The 22,271-nt window shown below is 44.0% G+C and overlaps 1 protein-coding gene across 9 annotated transcripts in view; it reads left to right on the forward strand.

Annotated features, from left to right (window-relative positions):
- The window catches only part of FAM120B (family with sequence similarity 120 member B), a 112,498-nt gene that overhangs the window by 41,041 nt on the left and 49,186 nt on the right, over positions 1-22,271 (forward strand). For 7 of the 9 annotated variants that reach the window (XM_058435705.1, XM_058435703.1, XM_032162614.2 and 4 more), the window contains 2 exons: positions 3,800-3,972; positions 13,839-13,931. In XM_058435705.1, the coding sequence (XP_058291688.1) occupies positions 3,800-3,972; positions 13,839-13,931 (266 nt within the window). The remainder of the gene's footprint in view (positions 1-3,799; positions 3,973-13,838; positions 13,932-22,271) is intronic. The other 2 variants (XR_009212548.1, XM_058435707.1) reach the window with 1 other exon arrangement.

Below are 22,271 nucleotides of genomic sequence, written 5' to 3' on the forward strand. Positions count from 1 at the left end.
GTTGATTCCATAAGTTGTTTACCAGCTTTGTTCACTAGTATGTCACTACGTGTCACGGCCTCTGAAGACTGAGAACCGATGAATCGTTCAGTCCGTTTGCTGGCACTGTTGCCTTCGGTTCTGGCCTCACACTGGTTCCTGAGTAGACCCACCTTGGAAGAACTGATGAGATCGTTCAGTCCATTCACCTGCACCATTGCCTGCGGTGCTGGCCTCTCTCTGGTTCCTAAGCAGCCCCACCTTGGAATCCCACTGTCCTCTATTGCAGTGGATGTCCCCATCACCACCTGGTCAAGTCCATAGATCTGAAGTCCCAGTCACCTCAGCATACTTCCCCTAATCATTTCGTGGATCCAGTCCCTCACCTCTTTGCCTGCCTCTTGTTTTTGTCTTTATATTCCCCCAGTCAGCTTCCCACTGCTGCCAGAGTCCTCCTGCGTAGCAGACTTGATGGTGGTCTTCCTTAGGGCTTCCCTCCAGTGTGTTCCTGTTGCACTTGGGACACTTCCCTTCCCTGAACTTCCCCTTTTCTTCTCTCATCTTTGTTCATTTCTGCCCCCTCTTCAAATCTCAGCTCAAGTCTCTTCCTCACAATGTCTCTGCTCCGCAGCAGGAGTCCTCTGCCCTACACGTTGTAGTTGGACATGAGTGTATTTGGTTAGTTTCAGTGTGCTCCACTGATTGTAAATGTTCCCGAGGGCAGACAGTGAGTCATTTCCCTGTGTCGGCACCTCCTTTGGTGCCTGGCATGTGATTGGTTGGATGCTTGGGTAGAGGGCAGGAAGGCTGGAAGGCTTTTATCACTGTCCATTGTTGCCTCCTTTCAATCCCAGAATAAGTTTTGTTTATAAGTGTCCTTTATCCAGCAAAGTCTAGCCCAATGTTCCCACCAGTCTCTTCCATGAAAATTTATTAATGCCCTGCCCCAATTTGTTTGTTACTCTCCTTGACCTTCAGAACTCTACCAGGCTGGGCACAGTGACTCATGCCTATAATCCCAGCTCTTTGGGAGGCCTAGGTGGGAGGACCACTTGAGGCCAGGTGTTCAAGACCAGCCTGGGCAACATAGCAAGTCACTGTCTCCAAAAAAAGGGAAGGAACTCCTGTCATAAAACCTTCGCACTCTTGTAATATTTGCACAACCTTCTCCTGCAAGCTCTTCCAAGGTAGCAACTGTTCATCTTTCACGTGGGGCCACTCAGGTGCAGAGCACCTAGAATTGTATGTATCAGTGCATATGAATGGAGCTTCAGTTCTCAGCCTTCATAGAAACTTTTGTGACAATATGGTAGGAAAAATGTTGGTAAACAATTGATGGATTTTGTGTTTCTTCCTTCCTGTCTTGTTTATTAGACAGATACCTGGAAATCTCTTACTTGGATGTCTAAGCCCATCTCATGGAGTCTGAACCTGTAGGGAGTGAATAAGAGATCACAAGTAAATACTGTTCCTAATTGTGTATTCAGGAAGTCTCTCATTTATCATTTCCACTAGACAGTCCTGCATTGCTTAGCCACAGTGATCAGTTCTGAGAAATGCGTCGCAAGGTGATTCTCTCGTGAGAACATCATAGAATGTACTTGCACAAACCTAAACGGTGTGGCCTATGTCTCCCAGGCTACAAACCTGTGAAGCATGTGGCTGCCGAATACTGTAGGCAGCTGTAACACAGTGGCAAGCATTTGTGTATGTAAACATTCCTAAACATAGAAAAGGTAGAGTAAAAATAGGGTATTGTGATCTTACGGGACCACCATTATATAGGAGATCTGTCAGTGACCAAAATGTTGTTATGTGGCGCATGGCTGTACTGGGTTCTACTAAATAGATGTAATGAATCTTTTTTGTTTTGTATTAAATTTTCATGTGTAAGCAATGAAACACAGGTAAAATCTTTCCACTCTCCATCTCCCTGCATGCTGATGGGGACATGACCTTTCAGCCATGTTCATAAATGTCTTATTCACGTTAAAAAAGGACTAGAAACTTGTATTTCAAAATATGGTTGTATCTGGGTGGTAGAATTGTACATTGTTTTTATTTTCTTCTTTATACTTTCCTGTCTGAATTGTAGTCAAAAAATGATTTTCAAAATCTTTAGTATATTTGAAATAACTGTGATAATGGAAGATTCATTATTTACCTTAGATCCGAGACTAGTAAACTTCTGTGAAGGGTAATGTAGAAAATATTTCAGGCTTTGCAGGCCACATGGTCTAGGTTACTCAGGTTGGTCGTTGAAGCCTGGAAGGAACCGTGGACGATACCCACGTGTGCACATGTGGTCCAGTAAAGAGCCTCAGCCTCAGATGCTGTAATTGGAATTTCGTGTGGTTTTCCTGCATCATGAAATATCGTTTTTACTTTGGTTTTTTTTTCAATCATTTAAAAATATGAAAGCCCTTCTTAGTTCATGGGCTGCATAAAAACAGGCAGGAGCCGGGTTTGTCCCGAGACTGCACACGTTGCCTGAGTTGATTATTCTCCTGAAAGTATGTTTCTAAGAAGTAGTTACTGACACTTGTGGTTGTCTTGGACTCATCTCTATCTTAAGTACTGCTGCCATAGGGTTGTGTTGTTTTTGCTAATTATCCTTAGCATTTTCTTGAGAGAAAAATGATGTTTTTTCTCTCTCTGAAATAAATAATGAAAAAGCTTTTCAGGTGGAGGGAATACTTCAGCCATTTTGGAAATGTAAGTGAGTTTTGTTGAGTTTTTTCACTTCTGATGGTGGGAAATATACCACTGAGAGTAGTCAATGCTATCGTGGGAAACATAAGAAAAGAAAGAGAAGAATTTCCTTTTTGGGGTCATTTGACTCTGAGGCCATTTGGTTAGTAGGTTCTGTTTCCTTAGTAAACAAAAGGGACATTTAGATCCCAGCCAGCCTTGAGCTTTTGGCATATATTTTATAGCCAAGTGGTCCTCACAGAAAATCACAGCTGTGGATAGCAAGGGCGGACATCTCGGCAGTCACAGATTAACAAGTCTGACCTTAGAAACGGCACCTTTCTGTTTGTCAGAGTGGAAGCAGAGCTGCACCTGCATCTGCAACTCAGTGTGAGTCGTCATCATTTGTCGTGGTTTCAGTCAATGAGTAAGGGTGTTTTTCTTTTGATTTTAATAATTTAAACATCTATATAAAATACAGAAGTGAAACACTAAAAATTACATTTTAGGAATTTCTGTTTATTTAATAGTTTTAGGAAAGTGCTTTCCAAAGCCTGGGGTCCACAGATTGCCTGCATCCAAGTCTTCTGAGTTGTTAAAATGCAGACTTCCAGGCACCCATACCTATCTAATCAAATCATAGTTTCTGCATATAGATCCCAGGAAAATGCATTTTTTACAATTTCTACAGTTGATTCTTTTGCACATGAAAGGTTGAAAACCATTAATTTAGGAGAGTAAGAGAGCAAACTAAAGGGGTAGATGGATGACGTTTTATCAAAGTGCTCCATCAGAGCTGTGATACTGCAGGGCAGCAGTGCCTTCTTATATCCTTGGGACAGCACATTTGAAAGATGTTCTGAAAGCATTCTTAATGGTCGAAAGTGCAGTATCCCTCAAAATTTAGCCATTAAAAAAAGAAGGAATGTTTTCATTGAAACGTACATATGCCAGCCCTTTAGGTTTGGGCTTTAAAAAAAAAAACACGAATCTTATCATGTTTACTTTTTAGTTCCTTTTACATCAGGAAGGGAAGAGATTTGTTTCCTTTTACTGTATTTCTACAAGGAGCATATTATAACTCTGTGCTGCAAAGAACAATAGTTAATGGACTTTTTTTCTTAACTAGGGGGAACGCCTAGTTTGAAAATATTATGGCTGAACCAAGAGCCAGAAATACAGGTTCGGCGCTTGGACACACTCCTAGCCTGTTTCAATCTTTCCTCCTCAAGAGAAGAGCTGCAGGCTGTCGAAAGCCCGTTTCAAGCTTTGTGCTGCCTCTTGATCTACCTCTTTGTCCAGGTAATGTCCAGCTGCCCGTTCCAGTCACTGCAGCCTGCGCTTACTTTATGAGAGGGAGCGTGCGGGATATTGCCATGGCTGGTGTCCCGGATCGTCTTTTTCCAGTGTCTGTTCCATGGAACATTATTAGTCCTTTGAAGTGCTCTAAAAATAAAAAGAAGATTGTATGGCAAAATACGTACGAGAAACTCTGTCACTACCTCAGCTTTAGAGATCGTATTAGAGACTTAGGAAGTCTTGCAGGTGATGGAAGCTGCTCTGGCCTTGACTAAACTTTCTCAAACTTTGTGGACCATAGTGTACCTCCTCTGTCCTCGTGGCATTGTTTGGGGGGGTGGTTCTTGTTTCTGGGTTTTAGTGTAAAGGTGAGAAAGGACCTGGCTAGAGACCTAGCTTCTCATAGCTCTTTGCCTCTGGACAGATTACTTCAGCTTTTTCCTATGTCAGTTTCATTCCATCATCCAGCGAATGTTTGTTGATTATATGCCTTCATTTTCTAATCTGAAAATGAGATAATCTTAGTAGCTGCCTCCTAGGGCTGTTGGGGCGATGTCAGGTGTCATAACCTTCATTATTTATGTCCTCCCATCCTGCCGAGCTAGAGATTGTAGTGGTAGATCCTTCATTTAGGCTCACTCGACAAGGTGGACTGTTTCTTTTGCATTAGTTTTATACGTAGTTTATATGTGAAAATCATAAAAATCAGTTAAAAGATTCACCTTTTTAATAGTTTTCTACATGCCGTGCTTGGACACCTTTAGTAAAAGAAAGGCTGAGAATGCTCCCATCTCCCAGCCCCTCTTTCTCTGCTTTGCTCCTCCCCACCTCCCTCCCTGGCTCTGTGATTTAAGATGATTTTTGTCCCATTGTTGACAAAGTGTCTACTTCTTCAGGCTGTTAAGATGTCTCATAAGCTTTCTTCACTCCTTCAAGCCATCGTCTCAGCTTCTCTGACCTCCCTATATGGTGGGTCTCCATTGGCATAGCCATTCAGTGTTCACTTACCTGGAATAGACAATTATAGAATTATTTTTTCAAACCTGAATTTACTTTACAAATTACTGATTGTCTTTAAGAAATGTACTCTTATTGTAGAAATACATCTCAAGGGAATCTTGGACTGATTTTTTGTTTCTAAATGTCCTCTTGGCTCTGCCCGTTCTATAGCTTGCTCTACATTTTGCATTTTGTAAGATGTGATGTGGTTAAGTAGTGCTTAGAGGTTTTATTGCATCATTATTGGTTTCACATGCACCAATGTAAACCTTAGTTTTTGCCTTACCGTTTTGAGTAGATTACTTCTTTATTTGCTCAAGACATAGCAGATTATAAATTAATGTAGGATGTCAGGAACTATTTAAAATGTAGATGTTAAAAGAGAGGAGATGAATCCAAGATGGCCAATTAGAAGCAGCTGCGGTCCGTGGCACTCACAGAGAGGAATGAAAAGGGGCAAATGAATTCAGCACCTTCAACTGAAATACTGAGATTTTCACTTTGGGACTGACTAGACAAACAACACAACCCACAGAGAATGAAGTAAACTAGGGGTGGAGGGCAGTGCCCTACCTGGGAAGAGTATGGAGCCAAAGGAACCCCCACCCCCAGCCAGGGGAAGCCGTGAGTGATTGTGTGACCCTGCCTGGGAAACCATGCTTCTCCCATGGATCTTTGCAACCCATGTATCAGATCCCTTCATTAGCCCATGCCACCACAGCCTTGGGTCCGATACACAGAGCTGTTTGGAGTCTCAGCAGAGCAGCTGCCCAGGTATACACAGAGACCCAAGAGTTTTACATACTCTGGCTCTGGGATCCCTGGCAAGACAAGAAATCTGTCCGTACATATCCCTAGGAAAGGGGCTGAATCCAGGGAGCCAAGTGGCATCATTCTGCAGGCTGCACTTCCATAGCACCTCACAATTTAAGACCCACTGGCTTGGAATCCCAGCCGGCCAATGGCAGTGAATTAGAGTCCACCTTAGAAGGGTCCAAGTTCCCAGGAAGAGGGACAGCCACAGTTCAGTCAACTTACCTGCTTCAGCCTGCCAGCTTTGGAGAATACAGGCAGTCCGGACGAGGAAGGGTCCCCCACCTCCAGTGCAGCACGTTGGCTCTACCAAAAAGCAGCCAGATCCCTGATCCTGTTCCTCCTGACTGGGTGAGTCCTCCCAATAGGGGTCTTCAGCCACCTCCTACAGGTGGGTGCGGGCCAGCAACAGATCAGTGACCGCTAGGACAGAGCTTCCAGAGGAAGGAGCTGGCTGCTATCTTTGCTGTTTCACAGTATTCACTGGTAATACCTCCAGGTATAGGAGAAACTGAGGCAACTGGCATCTGGAGTGGACCCCCAGCAAACCACAACAGCCCTACAGTAGAATGGCCTGTTAAAAGAAAAACAGAAAACAAAAGACCCCACAAAAACCTCATTCAAAGGTTACGGATAGGGTTAGAGATCTCAAAGGTCAAAGATAGATAAGCCTACAAAGATGAGAAAGAATCAATGCAAACATGCTGAAAACTGAAAAAGCCAGAGTGCCTTTTCTCCTCCACATGACTGCAACACCTCTCCCGCAAGGACACAGAACCGGGCTGAGGCTAAAATGCCTAAATTGACAGAAGTAGGCTTCAGAAGGTGGGTAATAATGAACTTCGCCAAGCTAAAGGAGCATGTTGTAATCCAATGTGAAGAAGCTAAGAAATATGATAAAACTACAGGAGCTGATAGCCATAATAGCCAGTTTAGAGGGGAACATAATCAATTTGATGGAGCTGAAAAACACAACATAAGAACTTCACAGTGCAATTACAAGTATCAATAGCAGAATAGACCAAGCAGAGGAATCTCAGAGCTTGAAGACTATCTTTCTGAATTAAGATAGGCAGACAAAAATAGAGACAAAAGAATTAAAAGGAATTAACAAAACCTCTAAAAAGTATGAGATTATGTGAAGAGACCAAACTTACGACTGATTGGGGTACCTGAAAGAGATGGGGAGAAAGGAAGCAAATTGGAAAACGTACTTTAGGATATCATTCAGGAGAACTTCCTCAACCTAGCAAGATAGGCCAACATTCCAATTCAGGAAATACAAAGAACCCCAGTAAGATACTGTATGAGAAGATCAACCCCAAGACACATAATCATCAGATTCTCCAGGTTGAAATGAAAGAAAAAATGTTAAGGGCAGCCAGAGAGAAAGGCCAGGTCACCTACAAAGGGAAACCCATCAGACTAACAGCAGACCTCTCAGCAGAAACCCTACAAGCCAAAAGAGATTGAGGGCCAATACTCAACATTCTTAAGAATTTCCAACCCAGAATTTTATATCCAACCAAACTAACTTCATAAGCGAAGGAGAAATAAGATCCTTTTCAGACAAGCAAATGCTTAGGGAATTTGTCACCAACAGACTTGCCTTGCAAGAACTCTTGAAGGAAGCATTAAATATGGAAAGCCAAAACCATTACCAGCCACTACAGAAACACACTGAAGTACACAGACCACTGATACTGTGAAGCAGCCACATAAACAAGTCTGCAAAATAACCAACTAGCATCATGATGACAGGATCAAATTCACACATAACAATAGTAACCCTAAACGTAAATGGGCTAAATGCCCCAGTTAAAAGGCACAGAATGGCAAGCTGGATAAAGAGCCATGACCCATCCATATGCTGTCTTCAAGAGACCCATCACATGTGCAGAGACACACATGGGCTCAAAATAAAGGGTTGGAAGAAAATTTACCAAGTAAATGGAAAACAGAAAAAAGCAGAGGTTGCAATCCTAGTTTCTGACAAAACAGACTTTAAACCAATAAAGATTAAAAAAAGACAAGAGTATTACATAATGGTAGAGAATTCAATTTAACAAGAAGAGCTAACTATCCTATGTATATATGCACCCGGTACAAGAGCACCCAGATTCACAAAGCAAGTTCTTAGAGACCCACAAAGAGACTCCCACACAATAATAGTGGGAGATTTTAACACCCCACTGACAAATATTAGATCATCAAGACAGAAAATTAATGAAGACATTCAGGACCTGAACTCAGCTCTGGATCACTTGGACCTGATAGATAGCTATAGAACTCTCCACCCAGATTCAACATAATATACATTCTTCTCATTTCTGCTTGGCACTTACTCTAAAATGGATCACATAATCGGAAGTAAAACACATCTCAGCAAATGCAGAAGAGCTGAAATGATAACAAACAGTCTCTTAGACCACAGAGCAGTCATATTCGAACTCAAGATTAAGAAATTCACTCAAAACCACACAACTACATGGAAATTGAACAACTTGCCCCTCAATGACTCTTGGTTAAATAGTAAAAGTAATGAGAACAAAGAGATTACTTACCAGAATCTCTGGGCTGCAGCTAAAGCAATGTTAAGAGGGAAATTTATAGCACTAAATGTTAGAAAGATCTCAAGTTAACAACCTGACATCTCTACTAAAAGAACTAGAGAACCAAGAGCAAAAGAAAACCCCAAAGCTAGCAGAACACAAGAAATAACCAAGATCAAAGCTGAACTGAAGGAGATAGAGACACAAAAAACCCTTTAAAAAAAATCAATGAATCCAGGAGCTGTTTTTTTTTTAATTAATAGACCACTAGCTACGTTAATAAAGAAGAGAGAAGAATCAAATAAATACAATCAGAAATGATAAGGGGGTTATCACCACTCACCTCACAGAAATATAAGCAACCATCAGAGAATACTGTAAACACCTCTGTTCACCTAAACTAGAAAATCTAGATGACATTGATAAATTCCTGTACACATATGCCTTCCTGAGACGGAACCAGGAAGAAATTGAATCCCTGAATAGACCAATTGAATCCCTGAATAGACCAATAATGAGTTCTGAAATTAAGGCAATAATAAATAGCTTACCAAACGAAAAAATCCAGAACCAGACGGATTCACAGCTGACTTCTACCAGAGGTACAAAGAAGAGCTGGCACCATTTCTACTGAAACTGTTCCAAAATATTGAAAAGGAAGGACTCCTTTCTAACTTGTTCTGTGAGGCCAGCATCATCCTGATACCAAAACCTGGTAGACATAGAACAAAGAAAGAAAACTTCAGGCCAATATCCTTGATGAACAGTGATGCAAAAATCCTCACTAAAATACTGGCAAACCAAATCCAGCAGCAGATCAAAAAGCTTATCCACCATGATCTAGTTGACTTTATCCCTGGGAACTAACTTCAGCAAAGTCTCAGGATATAAAATCGCCAGTATTCCTATACGCCAACAACAGGAAAGCGAATCACAAATAAACCCCCATTCACAATTGCTACAAAAAGCATAAAATACCTAGTAATACAGCTAACAAGGGAAGTGAAGGACCTCTTTAAGGAGAACTAAAAACTACTGCTCAAAGAAATCAGAGAGGACCCAAACAAATGGAGAACCATTCCATGCTCATGGATAGGAAGAATCAATATTGTGAAAATGGCCATATGGCCCAAAGTAATTTATAGATTCAATGCTATTCCCATTAAACTACCATTGGCATTCCTCACGGAATTAGAAAAAAAAACGATTTTAAAATGCATACAGAACCAAAAAAGAGCCTGAATAGCCAAGGCAATCCTAAGCAAAAAGGGCAAAGCTGGAGGCATCACACTACCCAACTTCAAACTATTCTACAAGGTTACTGTAACCAAAACAGCATGGTACTCATACAAGAACAGAAACAGACCAATGGAACAGAATAGGGAACTCAGAAATAAGACCACACATCTACAGCCATCTGATCTTTGACAAACTTGACAAAAATAAGCAATAGGGAAAGGACTCCCTGTTTAATTAATGGTGCTGGGATAAATGGCTGAGCCATATACAGAAAATTGAAACTGGATCCCTTCATTACACTATATACAAAAATTAACTCAAGATAGATTAAGGACTTAAATGTAAACCCAAAAGTATAAAAACCCTAGAAGAAAATCTAGGCTATACCATTCAGAACATAGGCATGGGTAAAGACTTCATGATGAAAACACCAAAAGCAACTGCAACAAAAGCAAAAATTGAGAAATGGGATCTAATTAAAGAGCTTCTGCACAGCAAAATAAACTATCATCAGAGTAAACAACTTACAGAATGGGAGAAAATTTTTACTATCTATTCATCTGACAGAGGTCTAATATCCAGAGTCTACAAAGGACTTAAACAGATTTACAAGAAAAAAAGCAAACAAACAATCCCATTAAAAAGTGGGCAAAAGACATGAACAGACACTTCTCAAAAGAGGACATATGGCTGGGCATGGTGGCTCACGCCTATAATCCCAGCACTTTGGGAGGCTGAGGCAGGCAGATCACAAGGTCAGGAGATCGAGACCATCCTAACACAGTGAAACCCTGTCTCTCCAAAAAAAAAAAAAAAAAATTAGCCAGGGGTGATGGTGGGCACCTGTAATCCCAGCTACTTGGGAGGCTGAGGCAGGAGAATGGCATGAACCCGGCTTGCAGTAAGCTGAGATCACGCCACTGCACTCCAGCCTAGGCAATAGAGTGAAGCTCTATATCAAAAAAAAAAAAAAAAGGACATATATGTGGCCAAGAAACATATGAAGAAAAGTTCAACATCACTGATCATTAGAGAAATGCAAATCAAAACCACAATGAGGTACTATCTCATGCCAATCAGAATGGCTATTATTAAAAAGTCAAAAAAACAAATGCTGACGAGGTTGCAGAGAAACAGGAACACTTTTACACTGTTGGTGGGAGTATAAATTAGTTCAACAATTGTGGAAGACAGTGTGGTGATTCCTCTGAGACCTATAGGAGAAATACTATTTGACCCAGCAATCCCATTATTGAATCTACCCAAAGGAATAGAAATGATTCTATTATAAAGATACATGCGTGCGTATGTTCACTGCAGCACTATTCACAATAGCAAAGACATTGAATCAACCTAAATGCATATCAGTGATAGACTGAGTAAAGAAAGTGTGGTACATATACACCATGGAATACTGTGCAGCCACAAAAAGGAACTAGATCATGTCCTTTGTAGGGACATGGATGGAGTTGGAGGCCATTATCCTCAGCAAACGAACACAGGAACAGAAAACCAAATACTGCATGTTCTCACTTATAAGTGGGAGCTGAATGATGAGAACACAGGGTCACATGGCAGGGAACAACACACACTGGGGACTGTCGAGGGGTCAGGGAGGGGGAAGGAGAGCATCAAGAAGAATTGCTAATGGATACTGGGCTTGATACCTAGGTGATGATATGATCTGTGCAGCAACCCATCATGGCACATGTTTACCTATGTAACAAGCCTGCACATCCTGCACATATGCCCCCAAACTTAAAATAAATGTTGGAGGAAAAAAATGTAAAAAGATATTTCTTTTGATATTATATATTAAATATGCATGTATGCACTATTGGTTAATATTTTCTATTTTCTAATAATCTACAGGTGTCTGTAGTTACCATTGAGTCATAGTGGGACTTGAGAAGTGGCGGGTAGCCAGTAAGCTGACTTTTCTCACCCATAAAAATACGTGTGTTTTGTTCTTGATACCATGTGTGTGCACAGCCATGGGGAGGCCATTGTCGGCCCTCCAGGAGGGACACACTACCTGCTGTTCCACATTAACGATGCCTGCTGATCCTGTGTGTGGTCATGCAGCACAGCTCTGCCCTCCCATCACTGTGCAGGTGACTGCCAGTTCTTTAAATTCACTTCAAGCAGAAAAAGCCCAGGACCCCAGAACAGTAACATCACATCCCTATTTATATAAACCTGAAGCAAGACAAGCGTCAGGAGGAAAATTTCCACTTTATCTTTTTTCTATTAATAAAGACCTTTTAAATAAAATCTCTTTAGTGCAAGTTGGTGTGAGCAGACTTGGTAACTTGTCTTTAAAGGAGATGTTTAAATTGGAACTTTTAAAAACTAGAAAACAGCAGATTGACAAATCAATTTGGTATTCACTAGATGAAGAAGGTGCTGTATTATTCACAGGGATAATAACCCTCAGAATTAATAAGGCTAAAAAGATACATTTGTAAAAATATTACAGCTTTATATATTAAGCCTAAATTCGATGTTTTGATGTGTAATATGGGATAAAATAGCATACTGTTCAGTGCACGAAAATGACAGAGAAACTAAATACAGTTGTGTCTTGGTATATGTGAGGAATTGGTCCTGGGACCTCCAAGGATGCCAAAATCCATGCATCCTCAAGTCCTGCGGCCAGCCTGTGGAGCCTACAGATTTGAAAATCTGGCCCTTTATATTCGGGTTTTACATCCCATGAACACTGTATTTTTCCATCTGCATTTGGTTGAAAAAAAAATCCACATATAAGTGAACCTATGCAATTCAAGCCTGTATTGTCAGAGGTCAACTGTACTCTCATTTGGTCTGACCTCCCAGTTAACAATAGCCACAAATGATTTTATTAAAGACTCATCTGAGAATATCCTCTGGAAAGGTAAGTTTACATCATAGAAATGCAAATATTTTATATTCCTTTTATTACAAGGCAACACTTACTTGGAATAAAAGTGGACTAGGATAGTGACATGGTGAGTAAGAGCATCAGCAGGTCCAAGCGGCAGTCAGCACCCCCACCCCAGTGGAAGCAAATGCCGCCATCCTCCAGGGGAGCACAGGAGTCTTTCTGATCTATGATGGGGTTGTTTTTGTTGCAAATAGGCATGTTAGCCATTTTTAATATCCAAGAAGAATCAATGAAGTTGTTGTTCATTGGTTTACTGTTGGCTTTCTGTTTCTTTTTCTGCAAGCCTTTACTTGCCACAGAAGGTGCTCTTCTGTGAGAAGCAGCTCTTGTGGTCTTAGGATGCTGTGGACTCGTTCAGTCAGCGAGCATGTTCTGCCTTTATCTGGGTAGCTGAACTCGGTGGCTGGGAGAGAATGTCTCGACCTCCTCACTGTGGGGCAGGGGAAGGGATGGCACTGTCTGCTCTTGATGGGGTCTGGACCGTCCATGTCTTCCTCACTTTTCACACCCTCCTTATCTCCATCATCTACTCCACACCGAGCGGTGCTCAGTCTGTCCTTTGCTGTCTCTTGTTCCTCTGTCTCTCCTTCCTTTTCTCACTTTTGTTGCATCTTTTGATTCCACAGAGGATTAGTAGGGTCACATATTGTGGGTTCTGATTTACTCTCAACTAGGATTCGAGGACACAGGTTTCCTCTAGGTTGCCGAAAGTGGATGATGACCTCAGCTCAGCCCAGCTGTGGATACTCGCTCTCTGAAAACCCCTGAACTGTTTGCTCTGTGCAATTTGTGCCGAACGTGATCACCTGTCTGGCTCTAAGACCTGGTCTTGGTTGGCACCTCATGATTATTCCCAGATGTTCTATAGAGTTCTGCCTTGTTAGAGTCTATCCCCGACTAGAAATTCAGGCTCCCCTTCCAGCTGGGCTGTGAGTTGTGTGCACAACTGGGGATACCATAGAGAGAGCTTCACAGCCAGGAGCCAAGGATGGTGTGAAGAGGCTGTGCTCTCTCCACCTGCACACTGTCTGCTACCTGAGGTCTGATGCACCATGTGTGTGCCTGTGCATGTGCCTGTTTGTGCACCTGTGCGTGTGCCTGTGTATACACCTGTGTGTACATGTGTGCCCGTGTGTGTGTGCATGCCTGTGCGTGCACCTATGTGTGTGCACCTCTGTGTGCTTGTGTGCACATGTGGGTGACTGTGCGTGTGCCTGTATGTGCCTGTGTGTGTGTGTTTGCACCTATACACACACTCATAGTTAATAACTGAGATCAATTTGTAAGAAATGTTTAATTTTTCCTGTAGCCTAACACTGGTCATTCTCTGTCCTTTTCAGGTGGACACTCTTTGCCTGGAGGATTTGCATGCGTTTATTGCACAGGCCTTGTGCCTCCAAGGAAAATCCACCTCGCAGCTTGTAAATCTACAGGTACAGACATGACCAGTTAGTTGTTACTGCCCAGAAGACAGCTGTGCAGTCCAGCCTTCTCTTTCCCATTGTAGCTGAAGTTTCACAGAAAAGATCAGGAAGGTATTTTAGTCAGGATCTTTTCGTGATGCAGTAGTTTGTCTTTGTCTCTTTAAGGGCTCTGGGATGAGCAGCCAGATGAGGTACTAGTAGGTGCTGCCTCAGTTCCAGTTTTGTGAAACTTGTATTTCTCAATACTGCCTTTATAGGCTAGTGATTTGAAGAGAATAGCCTATGTGGTTCTCTGTAAACCTTATTAATTTCTGGTGTTAGCAGTTTTGGCCCTCCCCTGGCCTGCCTCCCAGATGGCTGTTGGCTCAAGGGTGGGGCTGCCTGGCACCTTCCTGGATCCCTCCTGGCGCCTTGCCTGTGGCAAGTGTTCAGTAAAGAACTTCATATGAGGGAGAGGGTGCACCTCAGCTAGGAGGTCCACAGCCTCTATTGTTTGTATTCAAACATGCCCTCTGGGAGTGCTTATTTCTTTAATTTCACAAAATGGCCCAATCACTGCTAAGTTCCACAGCTCTCCTCTGTGGCTGCACCCTTGTGGACCTGGGTACTGGGTGTTGTTTCCTGTTAGAATATCCCAAGGTCAAGTCACCTATGGATGGAATCTTAAAATTCTGCTTTATCAATGCCATCTGATCGTGGTTATTGATTTATCCATAGCTGTAGTTTAGTTGCATTTGTTTTACTTGTTTTTCTAATGGAAAAAACTAAGTTTCATTTATCAATGGCTTTTACTCAAACCTCATAACTTAGGCCAGGTGCGGTGGCTCACATCTGTCATCCCAACACTTTGGGAGGCCGAGGTGGGTGGATCACCTGAGGTCAGGAGTTCCAGCTCAGCCTGGCCAACATGGTGAACCCTCATCTCTACTAAAAATACAAAAATTAGCCAGGCATGTGCCTGTAATCCTAGCTACTTGCAAGGCTGAGGCAATAGAATCGCTTGAAACCGGGAGGCGGAGGTTGATATGAGCTGAGATCGTGCCATTGCACTCCAACCTGGGCAACAAGAGCGAAACTCAGTCTCAAAAAAAAAAAAAATCACCTCACACCTTTTTTTGTTTGTTTTTTTTTTTTTTTTGGTGATAAGACTCACTCTGTTGCCCAGGCTGGAATGCAATGGCTCAGTCCCTGCTCACTGCAACCTCTGCCCCATAGGCCCAAGTGAGCCTCCCATCTCAGCCTTCTGGGTAGCTGAGACCACAGGCATGTGCCACCCTGGCTAATTTATATGTGTGTGTGTGCATGTGCATGTACGTGTGTGTGGAGACGACATCTCATTATGTTGCCTAGGCTGGTCTCAGACTCCTGGGCTCAAGCCATCCTCCCGCCTGGGCCTCCCAAAGTGCTGGGATTATAGGTGTGAGCCACCACACGCAGCCACAACTTTCAATACTAGGTTTAATTCATAAACTAATTCTCATAGCATAGCAGTCTAACTAATGAACAATGCCAGATTTTTTTTGGTATTAGAAATTTCATAGCATCAGTATCTAAAAAGCGGCCTTTTTTTCCTCCATTAAGCAAAAACAGAATTTTAAAATGTTAATTTTATGTTATCAGTAGGTTAATCTGCATTCTTCATGCTGAGCGGCAGCCCTGGCCTCCCTCCTGGGCCCCGGTTGTGGCTGCCATTGGCTGTGGGTGTTTGTAGCAGCCGCTGAGCCATTGCCATTATAGTCTGGGGGCCTCACCTGCTTCCCTCTTCCCTGTCAGTAGAATTAAACAACAAGACGGAAGTATTACAGAGAGAAACCCTGGGTCCTGTTCTCTGGTCCTAGGCCACATGGGCAACATAGCACTGGAGTCTGAGAGTCACACAGATGAGGGAGCTGGGTCTGCCCTTCACCAGCTATGGGGTCTTGAGCAGGTTCTTAAGGACATGCAGCAAGTAACCAAACTTCTCTGTGCTTCAGTGTCCTCTCATTTGTAAAATGAAGAAACCAAGATTTAAATGCAGTAGAAGATGTACTGTTCTTTGTAGGCATTTAGCGCATTTGATCTTCATTTTCACACCCCGTGGATGTGCCCACCCTTGCCATGTTGTAATTGGCAAAGCTAAAGTAGAAGCAGGCTTTTGACACCCTGTCCGGGGTTCTGGCCATGCTGCCATTTTCCATGAGAAAGACATGATTAAATAAAGATGCTGTAGAAAAAGGTTGGTTTTAAAAGCACTCCCATAAATACGCAGCCATCACACAGAGGCCACTTCCCCTTAGCCATCCACTCAGCAGCACTGGTGTATACAAACGTAGCAGAGACTTGTCCCATGGTTCTAGTTCTGTTCTGTTAAAAGTGGGACCTGTGCCAATTATTATTAATCATTGGTTCCTTCTGAGAATTGTGACTGGGCAGCTTGTGATCCCTGAGGTCACTTAGGAAAATGCTTCCACAAGGAGGGCGGTTTTTCTAACAAACCATGGCACTAAGAACAGAATGTGAGTTTCGCTCGTCTCCCACCAGCCAAGGACTAGCTTGATATCCTAGGTAGGGCAGAGTCACCACTCAGCCGCCCTGCTTGGCTCCCTCCTGTGAAAGGTGGAGACATGGTTTGGGGAGGGAGTTGGGTCCAGGTGCAGCCTCCCCACAGCTTCTGACTCTGTTCTGACTGCTTCACGTTGCAGTCGCATTGCATTGGGAGTTCGCTGTGGTTTTCTCAATAATGAGCTAATTGAGCCCCAGAGGTGTGTGCCCTGGTGTCACTAGCCACTGTCGGGCAGGTGGCTCTTCTGGCAGTGGGTGGGTCACTGTTGCTCATAGTGAATTTTAAAACACTCTGTTAGTTCTTTGCCCAACATTCCTTTCCTACTCAAATAACTCAAATGTAGCCTTAAAAAAATATACATATATAGATATATTTACATACATATTAAAAATTTAGGTGACTGGATTATATGTGTAAAGGTGCATAGTACATATTTATGTATATACACATTCATTTACATACATAGAAATACATAGGAATACAAGAACCCTTAACCTGCAGTAATGTTATAAGTAAAGAAGAAGGAAGGAAAGCAGTATTACTTACAGTTTAAGAAAGCCAAAACATGACTTTTTAAAGTAATGGACAAAGGAGAGTTGTGCACTTGACAGGAGGCTGCTGTTTTCTGGATACTGAGGACAGGCCTGTGAGCGGAAATGATGGCGGTTGTTTTCCCTTTGTAGTTAGGTCTCTGAGTGCCAGTTTTGTGTTTGCCAGTATTCCTGTTCATGTCTGTAGCTTTCAGTGTGAGCTTCTAGTATATGGTTCTAGAGAACATACCTGCTCGATTGAACTTTGAATAGGACATGTGATCCTTCATACATAGTTTGTACAACCCTTGTGATCATATATACACATACATATAGATGTATGTGGGATTTAAGTTAGAATCTTTCTTTTTTAATTTTTTGAGACAGAGCCTCGCTCTGTTGCCCAGGCTGGAGTGCAGTGACGTGATCTCAGCTCACTGCAACCTCTACCTCCTGGGTTCAACTGATTCTCATGCCTCAGCCTCCTGAGGTAGTTGGGATTCCAGGCATGCACCACCATGCCCGACTAATTTTTGTATTTTTAGTAGAGACAGGGTTTCACCATGTTGGCCAGGCTGGTCTTGAACTCCTGACCTCAAGTGATCTACTCGCTTCAGCCTGCGAAAGTGCTAGGATTATAGGTGTGAGCCACCACGTCTGACCAGAATCTCTTTATAGTACAGAAGTAAAGTAAATTAAGCAATAGGCTGAATTATATAATGGACAAGTAAATTGTGAGGTCTCCCTCTTTAAACAACTTGAAGAGGGGAGGTAGAGACAGAGCAGAAGAGGACATGAACTCTGGCACCCTCAGCACCCTGTTTATTGATGTGACAGGAGGAATGTTTCTGTGGACATTCAAGGTTACGGGTCACTCTTCTGTTACCATCCAGCTCTCCACAGCTGGTGCCCTTGTGGGCCTGGAGTCCAGCATCCTGGTTCAGGCTTCTGTCTGCAGTCAGTGGGCATACCATGTACTGTCTAGGAATGTGAAAAGAGGTAGAATTATCTACCTGCCACTCTCCCAGTGTTCTGTAAGAATCTGATACATGCCCAGATCATTTTGTAAAGTCCTCTGTAGAACAAGATACCATGGTTGCCGTTATTCTCTCATTGAGCAGAGTGGAGTGTGTACTACATATACTGCTGTGGGGCCAGGCCCAGTGAGTGCACTCACATGGTGTGCGCTCAGAAGTCATTTTGCTCTCATCCCAGGGTGCAATAATAATTTGTTTTCTCTCTCTTTTTTTTTTTTTTTTTTTTTTTTGAGACAAGGTCTGGCTCTGTTGCCCAGACTGGAGTGCAGTGGTGCAATCTTGGCTCACTGCAACCTCTGCCTCCCAGGCTCAGGCCATCCTCCCACCTCAGCCTTCCTAGTAGTTGGGACTACAGGCACACACCACCATGCCTGGCTAATTTTTGTATTTTTTTTTTGAGAGATGGGGTCTTGCTATGTTGCCCAGGATGGTCTCGAACTCCTAAGCTCAAGCAATCCTCCTGCCTCAGCCTCCCAAAGTGCTGGGATTACAGGCAGGAGCCACCACCCTGGCAATGATGATTTCATAAATGAGCTCTTGCTCTCTTTTTGGAGAAAAAAGCCAAGAAATTCCTCTGCCTTTCTTTGCCCCATCAGTTTATCTTTGTCGTGTCGGGGCTCTGACCCCTCCTCCTGCTGGCTTTGTCTCCAGCCCCCTCTCCAGGTGGAGGCTCTGACTGTTAGGAAATTCTGGCTTCATCTCTTACACACTGAGAACTCCATGAGCTGGTACCTCAGCCACTTTTTCTAGTGCCTCATAGCTGATCATTGGGAAGTTCTTGGTCATATTTTGGTTGGGAAATTGAAAAGATGTGAGTTGATGAAAGATAAAATTTTACTATAAAATTCAAGCCATGCCACATTAGAAAGTGATCTGTGGTCACATCATATTTAATTCCGCAAGGACTTCTTAAGATTCCCCTGCATGTGGCTGCCTTGTACCCACCGCTGTCCCTGGTGTGCGTGGCAAGTGCAGCAGGCCACACCTGTGTCAGCAGCATCGTCCCTGCCTTGCACAGCACAGCTTGGCCCGGGGCCTGCTGGGGCGCTCAGAAAACAGCAAGCTGTGTGTGCTGTGTTCGTTAACATAGAGTGTGATGACTGATCATTGTCTGTGCCAGTAGCAGCTTTTAGTGAAAATACAGGCCCCAGGCAAGGCCTGAAGCCCCAGTTTTTACTTTATTTTGATTACAGGATCGTAACAATAAAGTAATTCTGGGTCTCCATTTCCTTGGTCATCACTGTGTTGTGATAATGTGTGCACCAGCGAGACGTGGCATTCCCACAGTGAGATTGTATCAAGAAATCACTTATTAAACATCATGTTTTGTTTTGTTTTTTTTAGACAGAGTCTCACCCTGTCACCCAGGCTAGAGTGCAGTGGCACGAACTCAGCTCACTGCAACCTCAGCCTCCCGAGTAGCTGGGATTACAGGCATGCACCACCACACCTGGCTAATTTTTGTATTTTCAGTAGAGATGGGGTTTTACCATGTTGGCCAGACTGGTCTGGAACTCCTGACCTTCAGTGATGGGCCTGCATCAGCCTCACACATTGCTGGGATTACAGTCGTGAGCAGCCACGCCCAGCCAAAACATAATTTTTTAAAAATGTGTTTTGTTTTTTTCGGGATGCGGCTGTGTGCTGGTGATTTGTGCTGCATTTCGTCTTGTTCAGTCACTGAGAGAGATGCCTGCCCCTTCCATTGCATGAAGTCACTGAAGCAAAGGCCGAAAAATGTGCAACTTCCATATCCAGGGACCCTGAGTCTCCTCCACCTTCTCCGACCTCTCCTCCTTTGAGCCTGCGATGTCCCTTTTATTTATCTTTGTTCAGCAGCACCTTTCACACTGTGGGTCTTGTTCTGAATCCACTTGCCAAGTCACTGTCCCAGAGTCCTGGCCAGGTTGGTGTGGAGTGTGTTCTGAGGGACACTCGTGGGTGAGAAGCCACAGTGTCCCACTTAGGGTTTTCAGTTTCCCGTTTCCCTCCTCTCCTAGACTAGTGCCCCTTTGAGGAAAGGGATAGTGTTCTTGCTCCTCTTTATTTTCCAGCACCCAGCATCCTGCCAACATTGATTAACTTGATTAAATGGATACCTGCAATTTAAAAGTATACATGAGCATTTGCTGAGACAGGCAGAGTCTGTCTGCTTCAGCAAAGTGTTTGTGCAAATACAAAGCAGGTGTCTAGACAAAGCCCCACCTTTGCAGAGCTCCCTCTGACACCTCTCTCTGGGGTTCCCTACAATTCTAGTCTCGAGCTGATGGGAGCACTTGGGACAGGGATGCCTGGGGGCCCTTCAGAGGCTGGTGCTGCTGAAACACAGATGCTGGCATGCCTTTCCTTCCTCCCCAAGATCATCCTCTTCAGATAACTGTGGTGGCGTTTTCATTTCTCATCTCTCTGTTACCTGGAAATGCTATGAGCTTGTAGATTGCAATGGTGAGACCTGCAGTTGGTGAAGCCAAAAGCCCTTTCGTACATGTTCATATAGATGACCATGGAATGATTTTCTGATTCACTGGATGGACTCCTGGGTTGGAAAGCAAAGCTAGGGCTCTGGAGTTTACAACATCAGAATGAGGGGAGGAGAGGATGGGGCAGAGTGCAGAAAAGGGCGTGGTGTGCCTGGGGCATGTACTCCTGCTGAAACCCCCAGTCAGGCTGAGCCCTGGGCCATCTCCTGTCTCCTGCGGCTCCCTCCTGGCATTTACCCATGTGGAACTGAATACGTATTTGTGTGTATGTGAAGCTGGTCAGACTTTGAGCCCACTTGAATTTTCTGAGACCAAAATGTCATAAACCAAGGCTAATGAGAGGCTTACATCTAAACACGGAGGATTAGGATTCATGCTGGCTGTGGGGATTTCTCAAGATGGTGGCAGAAAAGAGTCTAGCTTCATCTGCTGCTTGGTCTGCAGGGTTCCTTCTCGCCTTACTAGGGATGACAGCTGTGGTCTGTGTCATGCATTCTTGGCTGTTTGAAACTAAAGTTGTGTCTTGGACTTCACCCTTTGGTTTTGCCCCTTGTCAAATAATGTCCACCTGAAGAAAGAGGTTGCAGGCAGTGCCTTTGTTGATAGCAGATGCTGAAGCATCAACCCATGGAGGAAAGAATTGCCCAGGAAAAAGGCCCAGATGTTTTCTGTTCATGAACTAGATGTGTCCTCCTGAGGGAATTCAAATCAAAGAGTTGGCAAAACTGGGCGGTGGCGGTGGTAGAGAGGCATGAGCATATGAGCATGGGCCCCTGACACACACACACACACACACACACACACACACACACACACACACACACACCACACACACACACACACACACACACACACACACACACACACACACACCGCCAGGCTGCCTGGAGCAGGGCTCGGCCCCTGACGCCCCCCCTCCCCCCTAGGCTGCCTGGAGCAGGGCTCTGTTGGAATCATGGAAGGAACACACACCCTTTTTGAGCCTATCAGAATTGCAAAGTTGGTGCAAGTGTTTATTCGCCTGCCATCACCATCGGGTGGGGTGGTCTGTGACAGGCTCAGTAGGTGTTGGTAAAAGGACCCTTGACCAGAAATGCAAAGGGGACAGAGCAGGAGCTCCTCACAATCATAACAGCAGTGAGCTGTTTCTTGTTCTTTGTGGGAAAATGCTTGGAGCCTAAGTCTTGTACGGAAAAATAGATAAATAAGCAAAATGTAAACTCAGTAGCATTCTATCATTCAGTGGCATGTTGCACATCCAGGCTCTCAAGATATAATACAAGTTTCTCTGCAGCTGTTGGGAGGTGGCACTAAATCGTTGTTCTTGGGAGTTCGATTCTGCTGCCTGAAAGCTGAAAGGGAAGCAAAGGCCTCCCCAGTTATCCTGGTGAGACGAGAGCTTGGTGTGTGGGGAGCTGAGAGCTGAGAATCGTGGGTGGTGGAAGCTGTTAGGTTCTGGCCAGTTGCCTTGGCAGAGCCTTGCTGGCTCCTAGGAAAGAGTAGGAGTCTCTCCATTGCATCTGGGAAGTGGGGGTGGCCGGGAAGGGGAATGGCAAGTGGGGAGGGGCAGGCAGCTGAGTCTATTTGGCTGGACCTGTGCTCTGAGGGGCAGGTGCCAGGGGCATGAGGGAGAGTGGCATGTGAGCGCACCTGAGTGGGGTTCCCCTGGTGGCCCACACCCGTCAGGGGCCCGTGTCACCCACAGGAGGGGAAGCTTCACTTGGGAGGTGAGGGGTGGAGTGGAGAGAGCTCAGGGCCAG

Source organism: Hylobates moloch, unplaced genomic scaffold (genome assembly GCF_009828535.3).
Source record: "Hylobates moloch isolate HMO894 unplaced genomic scaffold, HMol_V3 SCAFFOLD_2, whole genome shotgun sequence".
Classification (NCBI taxonomy): Eukaryota; Metazoa; Chordata; class Mammalia; order Primates; family Hylobatidae; genus Hylobates; species Hylobates moloch.